Here is a 19,300-nt window from a genome sequence, read left to right as displayed (position 1 = left end):
TCATACGGAAAAGCTCAAAGATGACAAATATATATCTGTGTGGACTATTTATGTACTAATTGTTTGAACTTGAGCTGTTACACCTACCAATATCAATATCCATAAATACAAATATATATCTATGTTTGTATTTATATATTATTTACTTAATCATAATGATTGTTTTTTTTTTCCTTTCCGTCCTCTCGAGCTGGGCTCTCGTGTGTCTAGGATTCCATCGGATCAACCAACCACCGGTTTACAACGAGGTAAGCAAAAACTAAAATTAGTATAAAAAAAAAACATTATATTAGGGAATAAAATGAGATTAAAAATAGAGAAATAGAAAGAAAAAAAAATTAAAATTATTTTATGGAAATTAAAATATGAATTAGAGTTGGGAGTGACAACTGTCGGGCAATAATGACCTAAGATCGGGAAGATCAGGTGACAATGATGAAATTATTTTGAGGTTTGATCATTGCTGGCTTAAGGCTTACCCTCAACTGCTTACGATCATTTCTTTCTCTTTCCTTTTTATTTATTTATTATTATTTTACTATTAGACTCATTCAACGGTGGTCGGTTAACCAGTTTATAATATTTAATAGTCGTTCTTTACGATAATTTGACATAGTAAACCAAAGACATGACAGTCTGTGTTCAAAATGGACAATATCACACGAGATCTATGATTCCTAACAACCACTGCTAGACTCTAGTCGGTAGAAGCAGTTTATAATATTTAATAGTCGTTCTCTACGATAATTTGATATAGTAAACCAAAGACATGAGAGCTTATGCTCAAAGTGGACAATATCACACCATTATGGAGATCTGTGATTCCTAACAACCACGACTAGATTCTAGTCGGTAGAAGCAGTTTATAATATTTAATAGTCGTTCTCTACAATAATTTGACATAGTAAACCAAAGACACGAGAGTCTATGCTCAAAGTGGACAATATCACACCATTATGGAGATCTGTGATTCCTAACAACCACGACTAGATTCTAGTCGGTAGAAGCAGTTTATAATATTTAATAGTCGTTCTCTACAATAATTTGACATAGTAAACCAAAGACACGAGAGTCTATGCTCAAAGTGGACAATATCACACCATTATGGAGATCTGTGATTCCTAACAACCACGACTAGATTCTAGTCGGTAGAAGCAGTTTATAATATTTAATAGTCGTTCTCTACGATAATTTGACATAGTAAACCAAAGACACGAGTCTATGCTCAAAGTGGACAATATCACACCATTGTGGAGATCCGTGATTCCTAACCATCACTGCTAGTGGGTAGAAGCCGTTTATAATATTTAATAATCATTTTTCATTATAAAACATTATTTTATAAAATAATATTTAAAAGGAAAAGAGAAGGGGTTAGGCAGTGTTGCTGCTGGCATGTTTTGATGCAATTCTGCCACTAAAATGAGAGGATCCCAAAGCCTACTAATCACTCTATTATGTTCCTCACTAATCATTAAATATTATTCTCCAAACCCTAACTCTACTTTTTCTTTAAATATTTATTTATTTTTAATGTTTTTCATAATTTTTGAAAAATTTAAAATTATGATTGGTTTTTCTAGGCTGCAAGGGACGTTTGTGAGCATAAGATCGAGAGAGCTCTGATACAATAAGTGAATAAGGTCCAAAGCTCGATAAACAGATATATTCGCTAACTCCCATTCAGGTATTTCTCATAAGATTCTTCTGGCTCGAACTGCATTGGGTAGACCCACCATAATACTTTCCAGTTTGGAGGGATTTCTTCGGCTGACTTAGGTTAAGACATTTATAGACTAAGGTTGCATGGAACCGTCTTTTGACCCTTCGGTTCATGATCGACCAAAATTTTCATGTTCCAACGAACCTATTTTAAATTTAATTAATCTAAACCGTTTAACATATGTCAAGTGTAATTCAGTTAGTTAGTTGTCCCCAAAAACCCAATTATTAACGTTTTAAAATTAATAAATTAATTAACTTAGTCGGGTTTTGTTTTATAAATAATTATTAAAGTCTAAATCAAAATATGTTTTTTTTAATTGATTTAAAATACTATTTTCTTGATTTATTATCTGTTTGTAAATATATATATATCTAAAAATAAAAAAAAGTAATTTTAAAAAAAAATTAGTATCAAATTTAAATATGTTTTTATTCAACGTGAAAAAAACTTATTAAAAAATTCAAAGAAACAAATTTTGAAAAACATAAAACAAAAATATTTATTATCACAATTTTTATTTATTATTATCATTATTTTTTATTTTGGAGTTGGGACATTGGAATTATGAAAGTAGAAGAGCCAAAGTTGGCAGGCAAAATAATAGTCTAGAAAAAAAGAAATAATTATATTATTTTTCTTATTTTATAATTTATAATAAATAAATAAAAACATAGGAGCCCACTTTTTTATGCACACTTTCCATCATGCCCTATCCTTTTTTTTTTCTTAATAATAATTTTTCTCTCTATTACAATTTTTTTTTTTCAAATTCGGGTGGAAAACGACAAGAAAGGCGAGAAAAGGCTACACTCTCGAATGATGCTTGCCACACCAGTTCCGATGCTAAGAGAAAGAAATGTGGTAGCAAACCCGAGTCTAGAGGATGAAATTTGAGTCGAACCCATTATCAACTCGGGTCTCTCGTACTCGATTTAAAGATGAGGTTTTAAAATTTAATAGTATATCGGGAAAACCAAACATTCAAATCCAATGTAATCTCGATGCTGCGAAAAATAACAATCCTGAAGTTTGAGAAGTAATAACTGGTTCATGGAGAATTTATTTTTAATTTCATAAATTTAAAAAAATTAAATAATATATAAAACATAATTAAAATAGAAAAATAATGTTATTGTAACACGTTTTAATATCGTAAAATATTTAGTTATTAATTTAAATATTATTTACCTAATACTCGAACAATTTTTTTTTTACTCTAATATAGTTTAAATTTTAGATTTTTTAAAAATAAAATCGAATATTAAAAAATTATAATAAATTTATAATTTTTTTTAAAGATAAATATTTACGTCGCGGCCTAATTAAAATAAAATTTTCATATTATTACTTTATTATATTTGTAATATTTGCAATATTTTATAGTTTTAATAGAGTTTGGATATTTAATATTTTCATGGAAGATATTTAGATTAATTATTTGAATTAAATACAAATTTATTAAAATTATGATGGAAGTATTTGGAATTTAACAAATTGCTTGATAGTTTGGATACAAAAGACTCTTATCCGGACGTGGGATACGGTATCCAATGTACCAAACAGTGCTTCTAGTTCACCCTGCCAAACACCACACAACCACTTCACCACTCTATCTTTATCTTCTCGCTTCTGTTTCTGTTGAGAATCTCAGTAGCAGCGATGAATTTTTTCTCTCCGACCACCGCAACTCGGACGATTCCGGGATGTTTTCTTTTTCCGCCACGATATGGTGACTTCTCGAGAAGATGTTCTCTGGATCTTAAACGTTCTGCACCTCCGTTTAGAGCTTCAACTCTCGTTTGCATGGCGGTTCGTACATTTCCGACCGATAAATGTAGATAGATTTCCGGACGTTTTGTCTTCGAGAAGGAACTTGTCATCTTATTGTTTGGATTGATTTTAATTGAATTTCGGTTTCTTTATGTTTCGAGTTCACTATGTTTTCTTTCGCTGAAGTTATTGGAGATGAATTCGTGGTAAGACTGGTCTGGCTGAGGTTTATGGCAAGTGATGTTTGTATTTTATTATTTCAGGAACCTTATTTGATCACGAAGCTGGAATCAGCGGAGAATACGTGGAAAGAGTTATCGGTACTCACTGATTTATGGTTCAATAGCATTTTAATTTGTTTGGTGGAGGTGCTTGTATCCATCAATTTTTTAGCGTGGTTATAATTGGAACAAAAATTTGGCATGCTTTTTAGCTTAGAAATTTATAGTTTAAAATGCCAATAAGTCTTAACTTCTGGTTCAATGTTGTTATAGTTTGACTACAACGATAATTGAACTTAGTTTTCTTCCGAGTGAAAATCCAGGGAAGGGGAAATTAGCTAAGATATGTCTTGGAAAAGTTAAGAGCTCTTAGAATTATCATGCTCCATTATATTATGAATTTTCGTTTCATGAAGATATCAGGAAACGTAATTTGCAGTTAAAATGAAACCGTGGCTACAGTGAACTCTGTATATTGTTTCTGCATGACTTTAATTCTGCTGCGAACTTTTAAATTTTAAAATAAGTAAATTAAGTGCCCAACGATTCCACTTAGTTACTTCCTTTTTGAGTACTAACAACAAAAGAAGAGGCGGAAGAACGTCCTCACTAGAGACCTTGTCTATGCGCCTGGTATTGTGATACTCATAAGGCAAAAAATGAAGAAATGTATTTTGGATTTGACTATAGCCTATAATGAAAAACTAATAATTCCTTGCTTTCCCACTACACTTGGGATTTGAATTGAAATTTTTTAGCTATCACAAGTATTTTTTTAACCATCGCTTTTCTCCTGAAAGATTTGTAAAACTAATGAAATATTTATGAATAAAATCTAGGTATATTAACTGTAATCAATTTTCTCCCCTCATTCTGTAGGCCACATTTGGAACTTGCATTTACATTCTCAGTGCTCCAATTATGCTTTTCATTTGTTTATTGTTTTATTATTTTTCCCCACCAGAATCATAGTTGGTATATTTATTTAGGTCAAGCTGGCTGATCCAGATATTGTCTCGAACCCCACAGAGTATCAAAAACTTGCCCAATCAATGTCAGAGCTCGACGAGGTATAGCACAACCATTTGCCTCTGATATTGTGATTTATAGGAACAGTTAGAAGAACCTTCCCCTTTTTTTCCCTTCAGATTGTTTCTTTTCAAAACTGACATTACACTATTCCTATTGGTTGGTTGGTGTGGGATGGCCGGGACAGGTGGTATCAACTTTCAGAAGATTCAAGGAATGTGAGAAGCAGTTGCAGGAGGCAAAAGGTTGACTGATAAGTACTTCAAAAAAATTTATGACTTAATTTCTTTTTTTTTTTTTTCAACTTGTCTTATTTTCTTCTTCTTTGTCATGATTATCGTGTCAGCTTTAGCAAAAGAAAGTGGGAATGACGAGGATATGGCAGAAATGATTGCTTTAGAAATCAGTTCTTTATCCAGTCAACTCAAAGACATTGAGGAGAAGCTTAAGGTGCTTTTGATTCATAAACTTGATCATTACATGTGTGTATATTTTGGATAGGAGTCAAAACTTTTATTAATGTTAATGTGTGTATAAATCTCTTTATCGATGTCATTTTGTTTCCCTGTTTGGAGTGGGGTGGAGGTCCTTGATTTTCAATCCTTCACAGTTTGTGGTTCAGAATTTTCATATTCTGCTTTTTAATGAGCATCCGTTCAGACAGATGTCTAAACGCACTCTATTTTGTTTCTTTAGCAATTTTCATCAGTTTTTGTTATTTTCTCTTCTTTTGTAAGTTGGTAGAATTATTTAATTTCTGAAACAAATAGGTAGTGGCATTGTAGCTTGGTTCTTTACTAATTGTCAGATTTTTACAAGCAAATACTGTGCTTTCTTGTCATTTGTGTGGTTTGATTGTTTTCTTTTTTTGGGGACTTTAGTTATTTCCTGGTATTCTACAAGTTGCATCTTATGTTTCTCTGAATCTGAAGACATTATGTCACAATTTTCTTTATCAGGTGATGTTGCTTCCATCTGATCCTCTTGATGCAAGAAATATTATGCTTGAAGGTCAGCTTCCTCAGTTTCCAATTTTATGCCATCTGAATATGACAAATTTTAAAGTCCATTTTCCGGAGGTTGCATAGATTCATTGTGCAAAAATGATATACTTATTGGACAATTAGAATTCTGTAAAAGTAAACTGCTTACACTTGTGCGTTTTAAACATATTATTCTGATTAAAAATTGTAATGTTCTTGCCATGCAGTCCGAGCAGGTACGGGTGGTGATGAAGCTGGAATCTGGGCTGGTGATCTTGTAGGTACATGCTTCTTTTATCCTTCAAGTACTACGGAAAATTGAGCACATATTCTTTTTTTGGTTGCCCTTACAATAGCCGAACATGAGAAATATTGGTTATAATAGAAAATTGCTTGATATCTTTGTAAGAAATGCTATGTCAAATAAACATATTATTTGAAGTGATCTATGCTTTAATATTCCCCTTTCTAACCTTTTAGGTCTTTTAAGTGTATTGAAAAAGTATAGATAGGCTTAGTGAACTTCCATGTTCTGAAGTTTCTTCCATATACATTCTTTCATTGCTTTGATTTTAGACCTCCTTTATCCTCCTTTATCCTTTGTATAGATCTGTGTTACCATTTCTTCTCCTCTCATCTTTTCCATTTTTGTAACAGGTCCGTATGTATCAGAAATACAGTGAGCGGAATTCTTGGAAATTTTCCCCTATTTCAAGTTCTGAGGTATGTGTTTCTAAACCTCCCAGAAGAAGTAAACATTCTAGTGCTTTCTGTATGTCTAAAAGAACTTATACTGTTCACCTTTCAGGCTGAAAAAGGTGGATTCAAAACTTATGTGTTGGAAATCAAAGGAAATCGTGTCTACAGTAAATTAAAATATGAGTCTGGTGTTCACCGGGTTCAACGTGTTCCTCAAACAGAAACACAGGGCCGTGTGCATACTTCAACTGCTACAGTAGCCATCATGCCAGAGGTAAACAATTTCCTGAATTTTCTGTTGAATGTTGATTAATTTTGTCTGATTCTTGTAAAAAAAGTATTGCATGCCCCAATCAGACTAATGTCAAGAATAACATTACGTGAGTTTGTTAATTTCCTCCTTGACAGTTGACTGATGTTAATTCGTGTAGTTTCTTTCTTGTTCCCCTTCCCTTAATAGGTTCCTGATCTATTTCTTGTACTCCGTTATTATCTGGATAGTCTTTCAATACTTTTAGCTCTTGACAATTATAACGTGGAAAAGTTGTACCACTGCTTTAAAATCCCTAGACGGTGAATTAATGTGGGATCACTAATCATGGTTTTCTGTCATATCTCACCAGTGCCTTAACATGAAGACCTGAGCAGATAACTGTAGATTTATCCTTCATATTTATTTAGTTGATGTTGATAGTGTCCATTCTGTTTCTTTGTAGGAGTAGTTATGATTTAGATATGATAACTTCTTTAGACTTGACTATCTTGTCCTCTGCATTCACATCTTGATCAGCTATATACTTTCTCTTGATTGGTTGAGCTTGTTTCATTCTTGCAACTAGGCAGATGAAGTTGAGGTAGTGATTGATCCAAAAGACATTGAACTAACAACTACAAGATCTGGGGGTGCAGGAGGTATAAATCTACTTTATTGATTCAAATATTACTTTGGCAAGCTCTCTGTATCTGTTCTCATAAACCAAGAAATGGTGGAATAACCTTTTTTTTTTTCCAATGGTTATGCAGGGCAGAATGTGAACAAGGTGGAGACAGCAATTGATCTTTTCCACAAGCCAACAGGAATTCGCATTTTTTGCACTGAAGAAAGGACTCAACTTCAGAACAAGCATCGAGCTTTTCAATTGCTGCGAGCCAAACTGTGAGCACCCATAAACGTTTGCCATTTTATCATATACTTTATGTGCACTTCATGACCATTTCTAGGTTTTTCTCAAATAATTGAAGAATCTTTATTGTCATTGCTATATTCCGAAGGAATTTGGCTGGTCATTGGTATGGGGCAATAAAAATAAAATAAAATAAAATAACCGAGATTGAACAGTTGGGAGTTTGGTTCTGCACAACCCTTATGATCAACCGAGGCATCAAAGAAATTTTAATTTTCTTTTTCTTTCTCTCACGCACAGCCTCCACCACCCATTGTTCACACCCAACCCGGGCCAGCCCCTTCCCCAACCTTTGTCCACGCTTGCCCTTGTATGTTCTGGCTTAGCCTCTCGCTTCCTATTTGCCATCCCCCTCCAATCCAATCTGGTCGGTTGGTCAGTTCTTTCGTCCAAAGAAAGCAAAAAAGTTAGTTTCTTATTCCCTGCCCCAACTGACAATCAGCTCAAGGGTACCTCTACCCTGATCTACACTGACTTTGGTTTCTTAACCCTCCTATTCAATCTCTCGGCATTAATTTTTCAAAAAGAAAATGATGTTTTTCTAATATATATTGACTTGCCTTTCATAGTGGACAGGGTGATAATTTTGCTGGTTTCAACATCGTGTAAATTCATGAATTTAATACCCCTTCCCCTTCCCCCTTCTTTTCCTTTTCAGTTATGAGATCAAAGTGAGGGAACAGCAGGAGAGGATCAGGAATCAACGAAAATTACAGGTAAATATTAGTTTTCTCTTTCTTTCTATTCTCGTTATCATTTATCCATGTTTAGCAAAGAACACCTTTTTGTGCATTTGGTTTTTTGGGTGTCCATGTACTTTTTCATTTTCTCTTAATGAAGGTTTGATTCTTTATTAGAAAAAATCAGACAATAGTTTCTGAAGTTATTCCAGTCAGTTTTTCACTATATTTTATAAACTTGCCTAGGAAACGAAGAGCTGTTACCTTCCGTTTTTTTCAAGCACTTCCTAGTCTAGAGTAATTTCTAAGTGAGCACACAATTTCATTGGCTACATTATTGCAAAAGGAAATGTCCAATATGCAATAAAATTTCAATGGAATATCAAAAACTAAAAATCTTTTGGACTCCACAAACCCATACCCAGAGGTCTTAGGTGCACAAATACGACTGTTTTAGAGCACAATAATTATATTTTAGGGATCTTTTATCAATCTTTTTCTTCTTTCTGCTGTGATAAGAAACTACTTCATAATGTTGCTAAATCATTAGTTTTTGTTCAATTTTACAATATTCTACGTGTGTAACTCTAAGTCTGAAAGCAAGTAGTTGTCACATTAATGCAAGGCAATTGTACAAGCAGACGCCAGCCGAATATTCTCATAAAAGCAATCGAGTATAAGCTGTTCTTCAATTTCAGTGTTCTTATTTTCTTGTTGTCCTCTTTTCTGTCTCCTCACAGACATTTTCAAAATTGGTTGTCAATTTTTTAATGATGAAACTTCATGCAAATCACTGCTAGGGGTTGTTGCGACTTGAATTTGTTAAACAAAATTGAATACCTGATTATAACTTCTCAATGTAATTTTATTAGGCAATCAAATTGTTTTCATTGGTGTATTCCCTCCTTCTAAAAGGTTCTGTTGCAGGTTGGTACAGGTGCCCGTGCTGAGAAAATACGGACTTACAATTACAAGGTATGATATTAGTTAAATTTCTGGCTTGAAACTGATGAAAAAAGAAATACAGCTACTGTCATAAAGCAAGCTATCCATATGGTACCACAAGGTGTTGAAGACCAAGAAATAGTTCAAAAAGATAAATTAGTGCATGTAGACACAGAGAAATGACCTTGAATACCAATTTTACACTAGAACTGATAAAAAATCAGTTACTTGATTACAAGTAGATTGTATTTAGAGTTCTTTATAAGTACTTTCCAATAATTAAGATCTAGAAGCACTACCGATCTTAGTAATTTTTCTATTCTAAAAATATTTCTTTCAAGTAAATGTAATCATTCAAAAAAAGAAAGAACATAAACAATGAAGTATTAACTTATGAACATTTGTAACATTTTATAAAAGGAACTATCATAAGTTGGCCTAGTGGACAAGAGAATAATGAAGGATTTATAGGGAACAAGTCCAGTCCATTGTGGTTACCTAGACTTAATATCCTATATAAGTATCTTGAGAGCCAAATGTAGTAGGGTCAGATAGTTGTTCCATGAGATTAGTCAAGTAGTCGAGGTGCTTGATGAGATTAGTCAAGTAGTCGAGGTGCTAGCAAGCATGCTTGGATCATCATTGATATAATAAAGAACAATAAAATAAAATAAAAACGAAAAAAGGACCAAACCAAAGGGGTTTGAAAAACTGATCATGTCACAAACTCACAAATTGACACGATAACCATGTATACTCCCTCAGTAATGAAACTATCATTTCCAGTGTGTAGTTCAAGGTGGAAATGAAGCAACTTAGCATAATTCATAGAAATTGATCCTAATAGACTGATTATTTCCATAGAATTCACTAACTTTTGGATTTTCCTCATATTAGGATAACAGGGTGACTGACCACAGGTTGAAAATGAACTTCGAGCTCACATCCTTTATTGATGGTGATATAGAGAACGCAGTTCAGGTAATATTCTTGTCACAATTTAGTGCAACTTATTTTAGTTTGAATTAGTTATGGAATATATGATATTTGTAATCTTCCAGAATATATTAGTTAGGAAATATATTTTAGATATCGTAATCAGTTGAATTTGAATAGTAGTATATTTGATTTTATTATCCGGATTTAGTTAGTTTATATTTTCTTGGTAGATATTATTTAGTATCTTATATCCTATTTAAAGGTCGTGAATATCAATGAAGATTGAACATTCGATCCCAATTCTTTTTCTAATTCTTAAATCTGTATTCTTTCGTTGAGTAATAATATTTTCATATCTATGCACACTTAGGAGTGGTAGATATTGCGTCAATTCTCTCTCATCTTTTTACCTTTTGAACTCTCATTGAAAGCAAAAAATTCATATCCTCCATTTTCTTTTTCAATCAAGGCATGCGTTTCCATGGAACAAAAAGAACTCATGGAAGAATTGGTTCAATCTACCGGGGCTCCAACCACTTGAATTTCCATCATTTCCTGCCAATAGTTTGGGCCCTCATAACACGTATTTCTTTGAGAACCGTATGAACTGCTATGAGGTTAGGTAAAAATCATTCACCATTATTCATAATTTTTCTGCACTTGGGCCTGCTATATGTATGATTGATATACACATACTGAGATTATACCATTTAGAGTTGGGTTTTTGGCGTCAGTAGTCTGAAAATAGAGGGAGGAAAAGAAGAAATTAACCCATCCCATCCCCGCTTGAACTAGATTGTGATGTTGATGCGACTTTACGAAATTAATTACATATTTTTCCTTTATTGTATGGTTTACGAACTATTATTTCGATGAATTTTCCATTGTCTTGGTTGGTTTGGGGATTCTTGTAGTCTCACATGCAGTTTTGTTGATCTTTGACTGACTTGGTCCAGTTGGGTTGATCATGTTATGAAAATGGTGAAAGTTGCTTGTTGAAGTTAGAGGTGTTAGACGAACACGACTCTCTCCACAATGGTATGATATTGTCCATTTTGAGCATAAGCTCTCATGGCTTTGCTTTGAGCTTCCCCAAAAGGTCTCATGTCAATGAAGAGAATATTCTTGATTATAAATCTATGATCATTCTCTAAATTAGCCGATGTGAGACTTTCATTATCAACGAGAAGTCAGACATGCCCTTACCACATTTGATAGCATCTTCAGATGTGGCAATGCATCTTCAATTGTTTTATCAAAGTGGGGTCCAAATGAAATATTGGATTGGAAATTAAGATAAATTACGAATTTAGTCCTTAACATTGTGTCTTATTGGGTCTAATAGGTCTATAAATTTGATTACCATCGTTCCCAATTGAAGCTTGAAAGATCGATTTCCCGTGTTGCTTATTTATTCGACTATGATTTAACCAGCACATTAAAATATTATTTCATTGGCTTTGCCTTGGTCGATAAATAATTTGGAGGGGTATATAAATAATTTGGAGGGGTATAGTCAAAAGTATTATTATTATTACTAATATTTTGAAATTGTTCAATGTCAATTTTGATACTAAAGAAACGTGCCTGTTAACGCTATACTCGGGTAGTTTTTTTTTCTCTAGAATATTACACAACAACACAAGTATTAGTACGACAATGAATCAAAGGGTAAAATATCATTTTTGTATTATTCTACAAAGGGTAAAATATCATTTTTGTATTATTCTATTTTAATCCAATATTTTTAACTATCCAAAATTTACTGCATGTATTTTTTCATAAATTTAAAATTAACTATTAACTATATGGTTAGTTTGATGCTAAATCTATCAAATTTGATAAAATAATAATAATAATTTCAATTAAAAAAAACACTGCATATAAAAAAATAAAAATAAATAATAATGGTAAAAATTAGGGACGTACATAATAGTCCGATAATGGTAAGAATTAGGGGTGTACATGGTCTAGGTTGGGTAAGTTGGGAATCCGATAATGGTAAGAATTAATGGTGTACATGGTCCGGGTTGGGTAAGTTGGATTTTTTTGACACAACCCAAAAGTTGTTGGTTTGATTGGTAACCCAACCCGAAACTTTTCACAACCCAACCCAACCCTCTATTTTTGGGTTGGGTATAGATAATAGTATTAATAAAAAAAATAATAAAAATGAAACATGTATTTGCCTGACATCAAACTCGGACGTCAAACTAGTACTACCCTAGCAAACCCATTAATAAGAAAAAATTCTTAATATATTTTAGATATTTTTATTTGGCTCGGGTCAATCCGAAGGTTTTGCCCATGAATTCGAAACCGAACCAATTTAGTTCGGGTCCAGAAAAATAAACCCAACCCAACCCTTATAGTTCGGGTTGGATTGGTCCAGGTTGTGGTCGGGTTGAGTGTACACCCCTAGTCAAAATTAAGAAATTAAAATAATCTTTTAATTAAAAATGATCTAATAATAATAATAATAATAATAATAATAATAAAAAAAAGGTAGAATATATATTCTATTATTTAAAAAAATTTATCTTAACGTAAAATTGGATCGAATTGAACGACCCACTTCCATCTCTCAAAAACAGAATCCAACCAGCTCATGGCTTCTTTGCCTCGTCATGGCCTTCACTTCCACACACATGGCGTCCTCTCTTTAACCCACCCCTCTCCTTCCTTTCCATTTCCTCCTCCTCCTCAATTCCATTCCTCTATGCTCAGAAAACTTCCCCTCCGCCGCTTCCCCCGCCGCCGCTATCCCTCTGAATTCTCTCCAAATTCAACCCCAATTCCGTTCCCGCGCTTTCCCTTTCTTCTTTCCCATTCTCCACTCCGTTTCCGTGCACCCTTTCACGCCTGCAAGGTCCTCGCCATGGCTGCACAGTCCTCCGATGGCGGTTCTCACTCTCACAAGTACACCAATCTCCTTGCTGTTGAACACAGTCCTTATCTCTTGCAGCACGCCCATAACCCGGTAATTCCGCTTCTATGATCTCCGGTAACCCTTGTTTTTACTTGTTTATGTACTCGGTGGCCTGAATTGATGATTGGTTGTGTTTTTACCGTCACGAGTACGATGGGAACGATTTGAACCTACCGCCCTTTAGGAGAGATGATGTAATAAACACTCAGCGGTGGATTTGAATGTTTGTTGCTCCCGATAATCATTCATTTTTAAAATTTAAGCTTATGAACACCTCTAGGTTTGTTATTACTGATTTCCCATGTTTTTGGAAATTTCTTAAGTGTGAAAATTCCTATGTATTTGAGTTTTATTTATATATCTTGTTTAGAATTAGATTGGAATTTCAATTTTTTTTCTTCACTTTTTGCGTTTTTACTAGCAAGATGAAACTATGGTAAAGAAACAATGAGAAAACATGGCTAATTTTCAAAATGAATATCATACTGGGACTTGAAGTGTTGTAAACGGATGGATTGGTTTGAATTTTTGGGGGGAATTCGACGTTGGATTTGGTTAATTCGAATGACGGGTTTTGTCTTTGTTTTTCAGGTGAATTGGTATCCGTGGGGAGACGAAGCATTTGAGGAAGCCCGGAAGAGAAACGTGCCCATCTTCTTATCTAGTAAATATCAATCTCGCTTACAGATCGAAGTTGTTTTAGTTGATCCATGATGAGATTGATTCATTGTTCTTTTTTTCGTTTGAAGTTGGATACAGCACCTGCCATTGGTGAGGTCTTTTATTGATTTTGCAAGTGTTTGTATATGGTTTCTTCTACATGGTTCAACGTGTGAGTTACCGAGACTCGTGACTTATTCGATTAGGTGCCATGTCATGGAAGTTGAATCTTTTGAGAATGAAGAGGTAGCCAAACTGTTAAATGATTGGTTTATCAGTATCAAGGTCAGTTCAAATTAGTACCAGTTGGATGCTTCTTTCATAGTTTGAGTATCTGAAAAATGGGCTAATTACCTGTTTGCAAAATAGATTCAATCTTTAAAATCGCTCTCTGGTTCTGTTTTCTTATATATTGATATGTCGGTGGAGCAGGTTGATCGTGAGGAGCGGCCAGATGTTGATAAGGTATAAAGTGAGGATAAATTTAAAATGTATAGTGCAGAAGATGTATGTGCTATCTTAGAGGGTAGTTCTGTATCTCTTTGTTGGACTGTGAATGATGCTGCACTACTGAAACTTATTTTATCACTTTGTACAGCACGGCTCGTGAAAATTTACTTTTACCGGATGCATAGATCTTGTAATTATGAACTTTATATCACGATATAATATATATTAACTTACTTTAAAGAAAATAATAGTTTTTCGATATGCTAAACTAAATAGATCTGTCCCATCTCAGGTGTATATGACATATGTTCAGGCTCTTTACAGTGGTGGGGGTTGGCCGCTCAGTGTCTTCCTTTCTCCTGATTTGAAACCTTTGATGGGTGGGACTTACTTTCCTCCCGATGATAAATACGGAAGACCTGGATTTAAGACTGTGCTTAGGTAAAGATGTCGTTAGACATGCTAAGCTCCTCTCTCCCCCCACAAACCTCCCTTCTCTCCCTGTTATGGTCTCTGGTTTCTTGATCATATTAGCTCAGAAATGTTTGGATTCTACTAAAAGGTCTGCTAGTCAGTTGCATTATAGTTTTGTATGTAAAACCTTTCGATTTTCAATTTTTTCCCCGAAGAGACCGTAGTATATTTTATGTTTTCAGGAAAGTGAAGGATGCATGGGATAATAAAAGGGATGTTCTTGTCAAGAGTGGAACTTATGCTATTGAGCAGCTTTCTGAGGCCTTGTCTGCGTCTGCAAGTTCGAATAAATTGCCAGAGGAACTTCCACAAAAGGCTCTACGATTGTGTGCCGAGCAAGTAAAGCTCTTATTGCCTTGAAATTTGGTCTTTGTTCAATTATGTCTATGAGCATTAATTTGAATATATATATATATATATATATATATATATATATGTATATGTATATTTCGTTTCTGAACTTATTTGATGTTTATTTTAGCTTTCTCAAAGCTACGATCCAAATTTCGGTGGATTTGGTTCAGCTCCTAAATTTCCGAGACCAGTCGAGGTTCAACTTATGCTTTACTATACCAAAATATTGGAAGAATCTGGGAAGTCGGTTGAAGCAGAAGAAAGCCTGAACATGGTCATTTTTGGTCTGCAATGTATGTCAAGAGGTGGTATTCATGACCATGTTGGAGGTGGATTTCACAGATATAGTGTCGATGAGCGCTGGCATGGTCAGTATCTGGTTCATGTGTTAATTAGCACTATGTCTTAACTTCATCATATAGGAAAATCTTGCATGTTTGTTGATTAATATATGCGAAATTTCATTTTAAATTGTTACAAAGACGGTTTTTATCATCAGAACATGAAGTGTGATTAAAGCATGCAAGGCAAATGTCGTTGCATTGTGTGGGGAAGAGGCGTAAATAAAGTTCTAATCGATCTCTATTTGTCCTACTTTGTTATGGTAAATGATAAATTCTATTTTCTCTGAACAGTTCCGCACTTTGAGAAGATGCTTTACGATCAAGGACAGATCGCAAATGTTTATCTAGATGCTTTCTCCATAACCAAGGATGTCTCTTATTCATGTGTATCTCGGGATGTTCTTGATTACCTGAGGAGAGACATGATTGGACCCGAAGGCGAAATATATTCTGCGGAGGATGCTGATAGTGCTGAATCCGAAGGAGCTACAAGAAAAAAAGAAGGGGCCTTCTACGTGTGGACAAGTAAAGAGGTTTGCATCATCCTTTTTTGGGCTTTACTACACCTCATTATATTTTGTATGTTAATTGTTCGTGAAGTGGAGAACGATACCTTTCATTCAGTGTTTTATAAGGATACCGTTTTATTGAACTTTTCAATTCCCATAGGACCCGTACCACCATTATGAACCCGCTTTCTTCTAAAATTGTTCTTTTAGGTCGATGACACACTCGGTGAGCATGCCGATTTCTTCAAGGAGCACTACTACATAAAGCCTTCAGGAAATTGTGATCTTTCCAGATTGAGTGATCCTCATGGTGAGTTTAAAGGAAAGAATGTTCTTATTGAGATGAAAAGTGTATCTGAGATAGCATCAAAACATGGGCTGCCTGTTGAAAAATATCTTGAGATTTTGGGGGAATGTAGGCTAAAGCTTTTTAGAGTAAGAGAGCATCGACCAAAGCCACATCTTGATGATAAGGTATACATTAACTCGATCAACTCGATCGTAACTGCTGAACCTCTATGCGTTCTCGTATGTTGTCCTTGTCATACAAAATAATTATGATGCCTTGGTGTTTCTTAGGTAATTGTTTCATGGAATGGGCTTACAATCTCATCATTTGCAAGAGCCTCTAAAATTCTGAGGAACGAAGAGGACGGCACAAGATTCTACTTCCCAGTTGTTGGCTCCGATGTAAGATCGCTTTTATCTTCTTGTATAACTCCTTGTGAAGTGTAAGTAACTTCTCTAGGTAATACAGTTTCTAAGATCTGTTTTAACAATGGTCGAGAAATTTGTGGGTTTCTGACATCGACAAACCTATTAGCAGCGTTTTATTTATTTATTTTACGATGGTGTGTTCGATTAAAGGAGAGATGGTTGGCATTTCCCTCGACAGGACCGGGAACGGCCTTCGTGCTTGCCTATTAACACATATGTCTAATTTTTGTGTTCATGAAACTCCTTGGAGTGTCAAGGATTGGGATAGTCTTGCATTTTGGAATTTATGCCTTAAACTTTTCATTAAATCAATAAAGCCAACCAGAAAAAGAGAGACAAAAGAAAGAGTGATTGATTCATTGGAGCTCATTTATTGGTTACTCTCATTTTCTGCAGGCCAAAGAGTACTTAAAAGTTGCAGAAAAAGCTGCTCTTTTCATCAGGACAAAGCTTTACGATGAACAAACACGTCGGTTACAGCATAGTTTCAGGAACGGGCCATCCAAAGCACCTGGATTTCTTGACGACTACGCGTTTCTAATTGGAGGCTTGCTCGATCTCTATGAATATGGCGGTGGACTGAATTGGTTAATTTGGGCAATAGAACTTCAAGCCACCCAGGCAAGAAGCACTGCGCTTATTGCTTTGCTAAGTTAATTAGCTTTAGAGTTCTAATGTTATGTTAGAATCAATTTTGGATCTTTTTGTAGGATGAGCTGTTTCTTGATAGAGAGGGGGGAGGGTACTATAACACTGCCGGCGAAGACCCATCTATTCTCCTACGGGTGAAGGAAGATCACGACGGGGCTGAGCCATCTGGGAACTCGGTTTCGGCTATCAATCTTGTCAGGTTATCCTCACTGGTTTCTGGAAGTAAGTCCGATTATTACAGACAGAACGCCGAGCATCTTCTGGTCAGTCGACTGTTTCCTACGAATATTCCTCCTATTCAACCAACCCGGTATCTGAGGTTTTGGATACTAATTAGCCGCTTTTTTCTTCGCAAATGCAGGCTGTTTTCGAGAAGCGATTAAAGGATACAGCAGTGGCTGTACCATTGATGTGTTGTGCAGCTGACATGTTTTCAGTTCCATCCAGAAAACATGTCGTCTTGGTCGGGCATAAAAACTCAGAGCAGTTCGAAACCATGGTTGCTGCAGCCCATGCCTCGTACGATCCCAATAGAACTGTGAGTACAGAATCTGCAATCGCCTCCTAGTTTCTATCCTGTCAACAGTTCGTAATCTAGTTTTAATGGCAGGTTATTCATATCGATACGACGGACGAGATGGAAATGCAATTTTGGGAAGAGAACAACAGGAATGTTGCTGCCATGGCGACGAACAACTTCGCTGCAGATAAGGTAGTGGGTATGGTGTGCCAAAACTTTACATGTAAGGCCCCTGTAAGTGACCCTGAATCTCTGGAAGCCATGCTTGCACAGAAGCCTTCTTGATCATGTTCCTTTATGGGAAGCTAATGAATGAATATGTTTGTAATGTATAATTAGGTTGGAGGAAATCACCATGGTGGGTTCCAAAGTTTAAATGTTGAATATTTTTTCGGAAGACTATTATTCTCGTTCTTTGTTTTGCATCGACTTAAATCAAACTCAATTCCTTTGAGTTTCATTCTTGCGAACGTACTCCTTAGGTGGGATACTTGACGCGTTAGCTACAGCATTACATGGGTCGATACGTACAGTGCCTAGTATCCATCGTTTATGGCTAGGACTACTGGGGTATCTAATCTCATTCGCTCCCTTAGCTTTTGTCTCTCAGTGTCAGTGTTGGCCTAGCAGAGTGCTTTCGTCGTTGGTGTTCTTTCCGATCTCTATGCATTTCACCGCTTCACTGAAAATTTCCTCTCCCCCTACCGTACTCCAGCTTGGTAGTTTCTACCGCCTGTCCAGGGTTGAGTCTTGGGATTTGACCGCGGACTTAAAAAGCCACCTACTGATGCGTTACGTTCAATCATTTTGGATAACGCTTGCACTCTTTGTATTACCGCTTTTGAAAACACTAACAATATTAATAATGTGTTTAAACTTTGAAAAGCTCTCTTAAATATGTTTCATTATAATGAGTATGAATTTATTAATTTATTATTTTTAGTATGAATTTATATGATTTTTGAGTATAAGTTTCATAATTAATATGAATTTCGAGTATAAGTTTCATTAATATGAATTCTGAGTATAGAGTCGGTGTATACAAAATCGATATAGAATCAAATGATAATAATAATAATAAAATTTTAAAAAAATTGTTTAAATTGTGTTACTTCCCTTCATGTTACGTTGGGTGTCACAATCGCGTTTAACCGGGACGATTGTAAGCGCTCTCACTATAGAGTGAGTCAGCAACTAGAAATCGTATAGCTTTCGATCATTCACCATAGAGTGAGTCAGCAACTTGAAGTCATATAGCCTTCGATATGGCGTATACTCAAGTCTTTGGCCCTGCTTTAAAAAGAAGGTTTTAGAAAACGAGATCTATTTTCTTCCTCAGCGTTCGATCTGATGGCGTATACTCAAGTCTTTGGCCCTGCTTTAAAAAGAAGGTTTTAGAAAACGAGATCTATTTTCTTCCTCATTTTATTCCACAGAGAACCGAGAATTCAAAATTCTCTCCAAAAAGTTTTGTTTGTGGCCTTCTTTCTCTTCTGAGTAATTCTGAGAGTCAGGG

General features: G+C 35.0%; 2 protein-coding genes and 1 non-coding gene across 3 annotated transcripts; all 3 read left to right on the top strand.

Moving 5' to 3' along the window:
• The first annotated feature begins 3,321 nt into the window (after window positions 1-3,321).
• Window positions 3,322-11,033, top strand: LOC111778458 (peptide chain release factor APG3, chloroplastic). The gene is made up of 15 exons (XM_023658293.1): window positions 3,322-3,535; window positions 3,760-3,816; window positions 4,707-4,787; window positions 4,934-4,991; window positions 5,093-5,196; window positions 5,706-5,757; window positions 5,957-6,006; window positions 6,387-6,452; window positions 6,538-6,702; window positions 7,268-7,340; window positions 7,452-7,584; window positions 8,271-8,328; window positions 9,220-9,267; window positions 10,135-10,218; window positions 10,646-11,033. The coding sequence occupies exons 1-15, from the start codon at window positions 3,386-3,388 to the stop codon at window positions 10,715-10,717; spliced, it is 1,251 nt and encodes a 416-aa protein (XP_023514061.1). The 5' UTR covers window positions 3,322-3,385; the 3' UTR covers window positions 10,718-11,033.
• Window positions 11,034-12,759: 1,726 nt separating this feature from the next.
• On the top strand, window positions 12,760-18,213 carry LOC111778456 (spermatogenesis-associated protein 20). The gene is made up of 15 exons (XM_023658292.1): window positions 12,760-13,156; window positions 13,697-13,769; window positions 13,855-13,876; window positions 13,972-14,050; window positions 14,198-14,230; window positions 14,508-14,656; window positions 14,872-15,028; window positions 15,171-15,411; window positions 15,679-15,920; window positions 16,107-16,370; window positions 16,476-16,586; window positions 17,010-17,234; window positions 17,324-17,527; window positions 17,626-17,802; window positions 17,875-18,213. The coding sequence occupies exons 1-15, from the start codon at window positions 12,785-12,787 to the stop codon at window positions 18,067-18,069; spliced, it is 2,544 nt and encodes an 847-aa protein (XP_023514060.1). The 5' UTR covers window positions 12,760-12,784; the 3' UTR covers window positions 18,070-18,213.
• LOC111779429 lies at window positions 16,750-16,843 on the top strand. Its single transcript, XR_002812695.1, has one exon. It is a non-coding gene; the product is annotated as a U6atac minor spliceosomal RNA (small nuclear RNA).
• Window positions 18,214-19,300: the final 1,087 nt, after the last annotated feature.

The sequence above is a fragment of the Cucurbita pepo genome, chromosome LG17 (genome assembly GCF_002806865.2).
Source record: "Cucurbita pepo subsp. pepo cultivar mu-cu-16 chromosome LG17, ASM280686v2, whole genome shotgun sequence".
NCBI classification, from domain to species: domain Eukaryota; kingdom Viridiplantae; phylum Streptophyta; class Magnoliopsida; order Cucurbitales; family Cucurbitaceae; genus Cucurbita; species Cucurbita pepo.
Note: the sequence above shows the minus strand (reverse complement) of the source record. Positions and strands in the feature narration are given on the sequence as shown.

What these genes read in the sequence shown, in the direction of transcription:
- LOC111778458 (XM_023658293.1), top strand. Translation starts at nt 3,386, where the DNA reads ATGAATTTTTTCTCTCCGACCACCGCAACTCGGACGATTCCGGGATGT. An exon ending in CAATGTCAGAGCTCGACGAG is followed by an intron (nt 4,788 to 4,933) that starts GTATAGCACAAC and finishes TGGCCGGGACAG; the next exon opens with GTGGTATCAACTTTCAGAAG. An exon ending in GGAATCAACGAAAATTACAG is followed by an intron (nt 8,329 to 9,219) that starts GTAAATATTAGT and finishes GTTCTGTTGCAG; the next exon opens with GTTGGTACAGGTGCCCGTGC.
- LOC111778456 (XM_023658292.1), top strand. Translation starts at nt 12,785, where the DNA reads ATGGCTTCTTTGCCTCGTCATGGCCTTCACTTCCACACACATGGCGTC. An exon ending in GGATACAGCACCTGCCATTG is followed by an intron (nt 13,877 to 13,971) that starts GTGAGGTCTTTT and finishes TTATTCGATTAG; the next exon opens with GTGCCATGTCATGGAAGTTG. An exon ending in GGATTTAAGACTGTGCTTAG is followed by an intron (nt 14,657 to 14,871) that starts GTAAAGATGTCG and finishes TTATGTTTTCAG; the next exon opens with GAAAGTGAAGGATGCATGGG.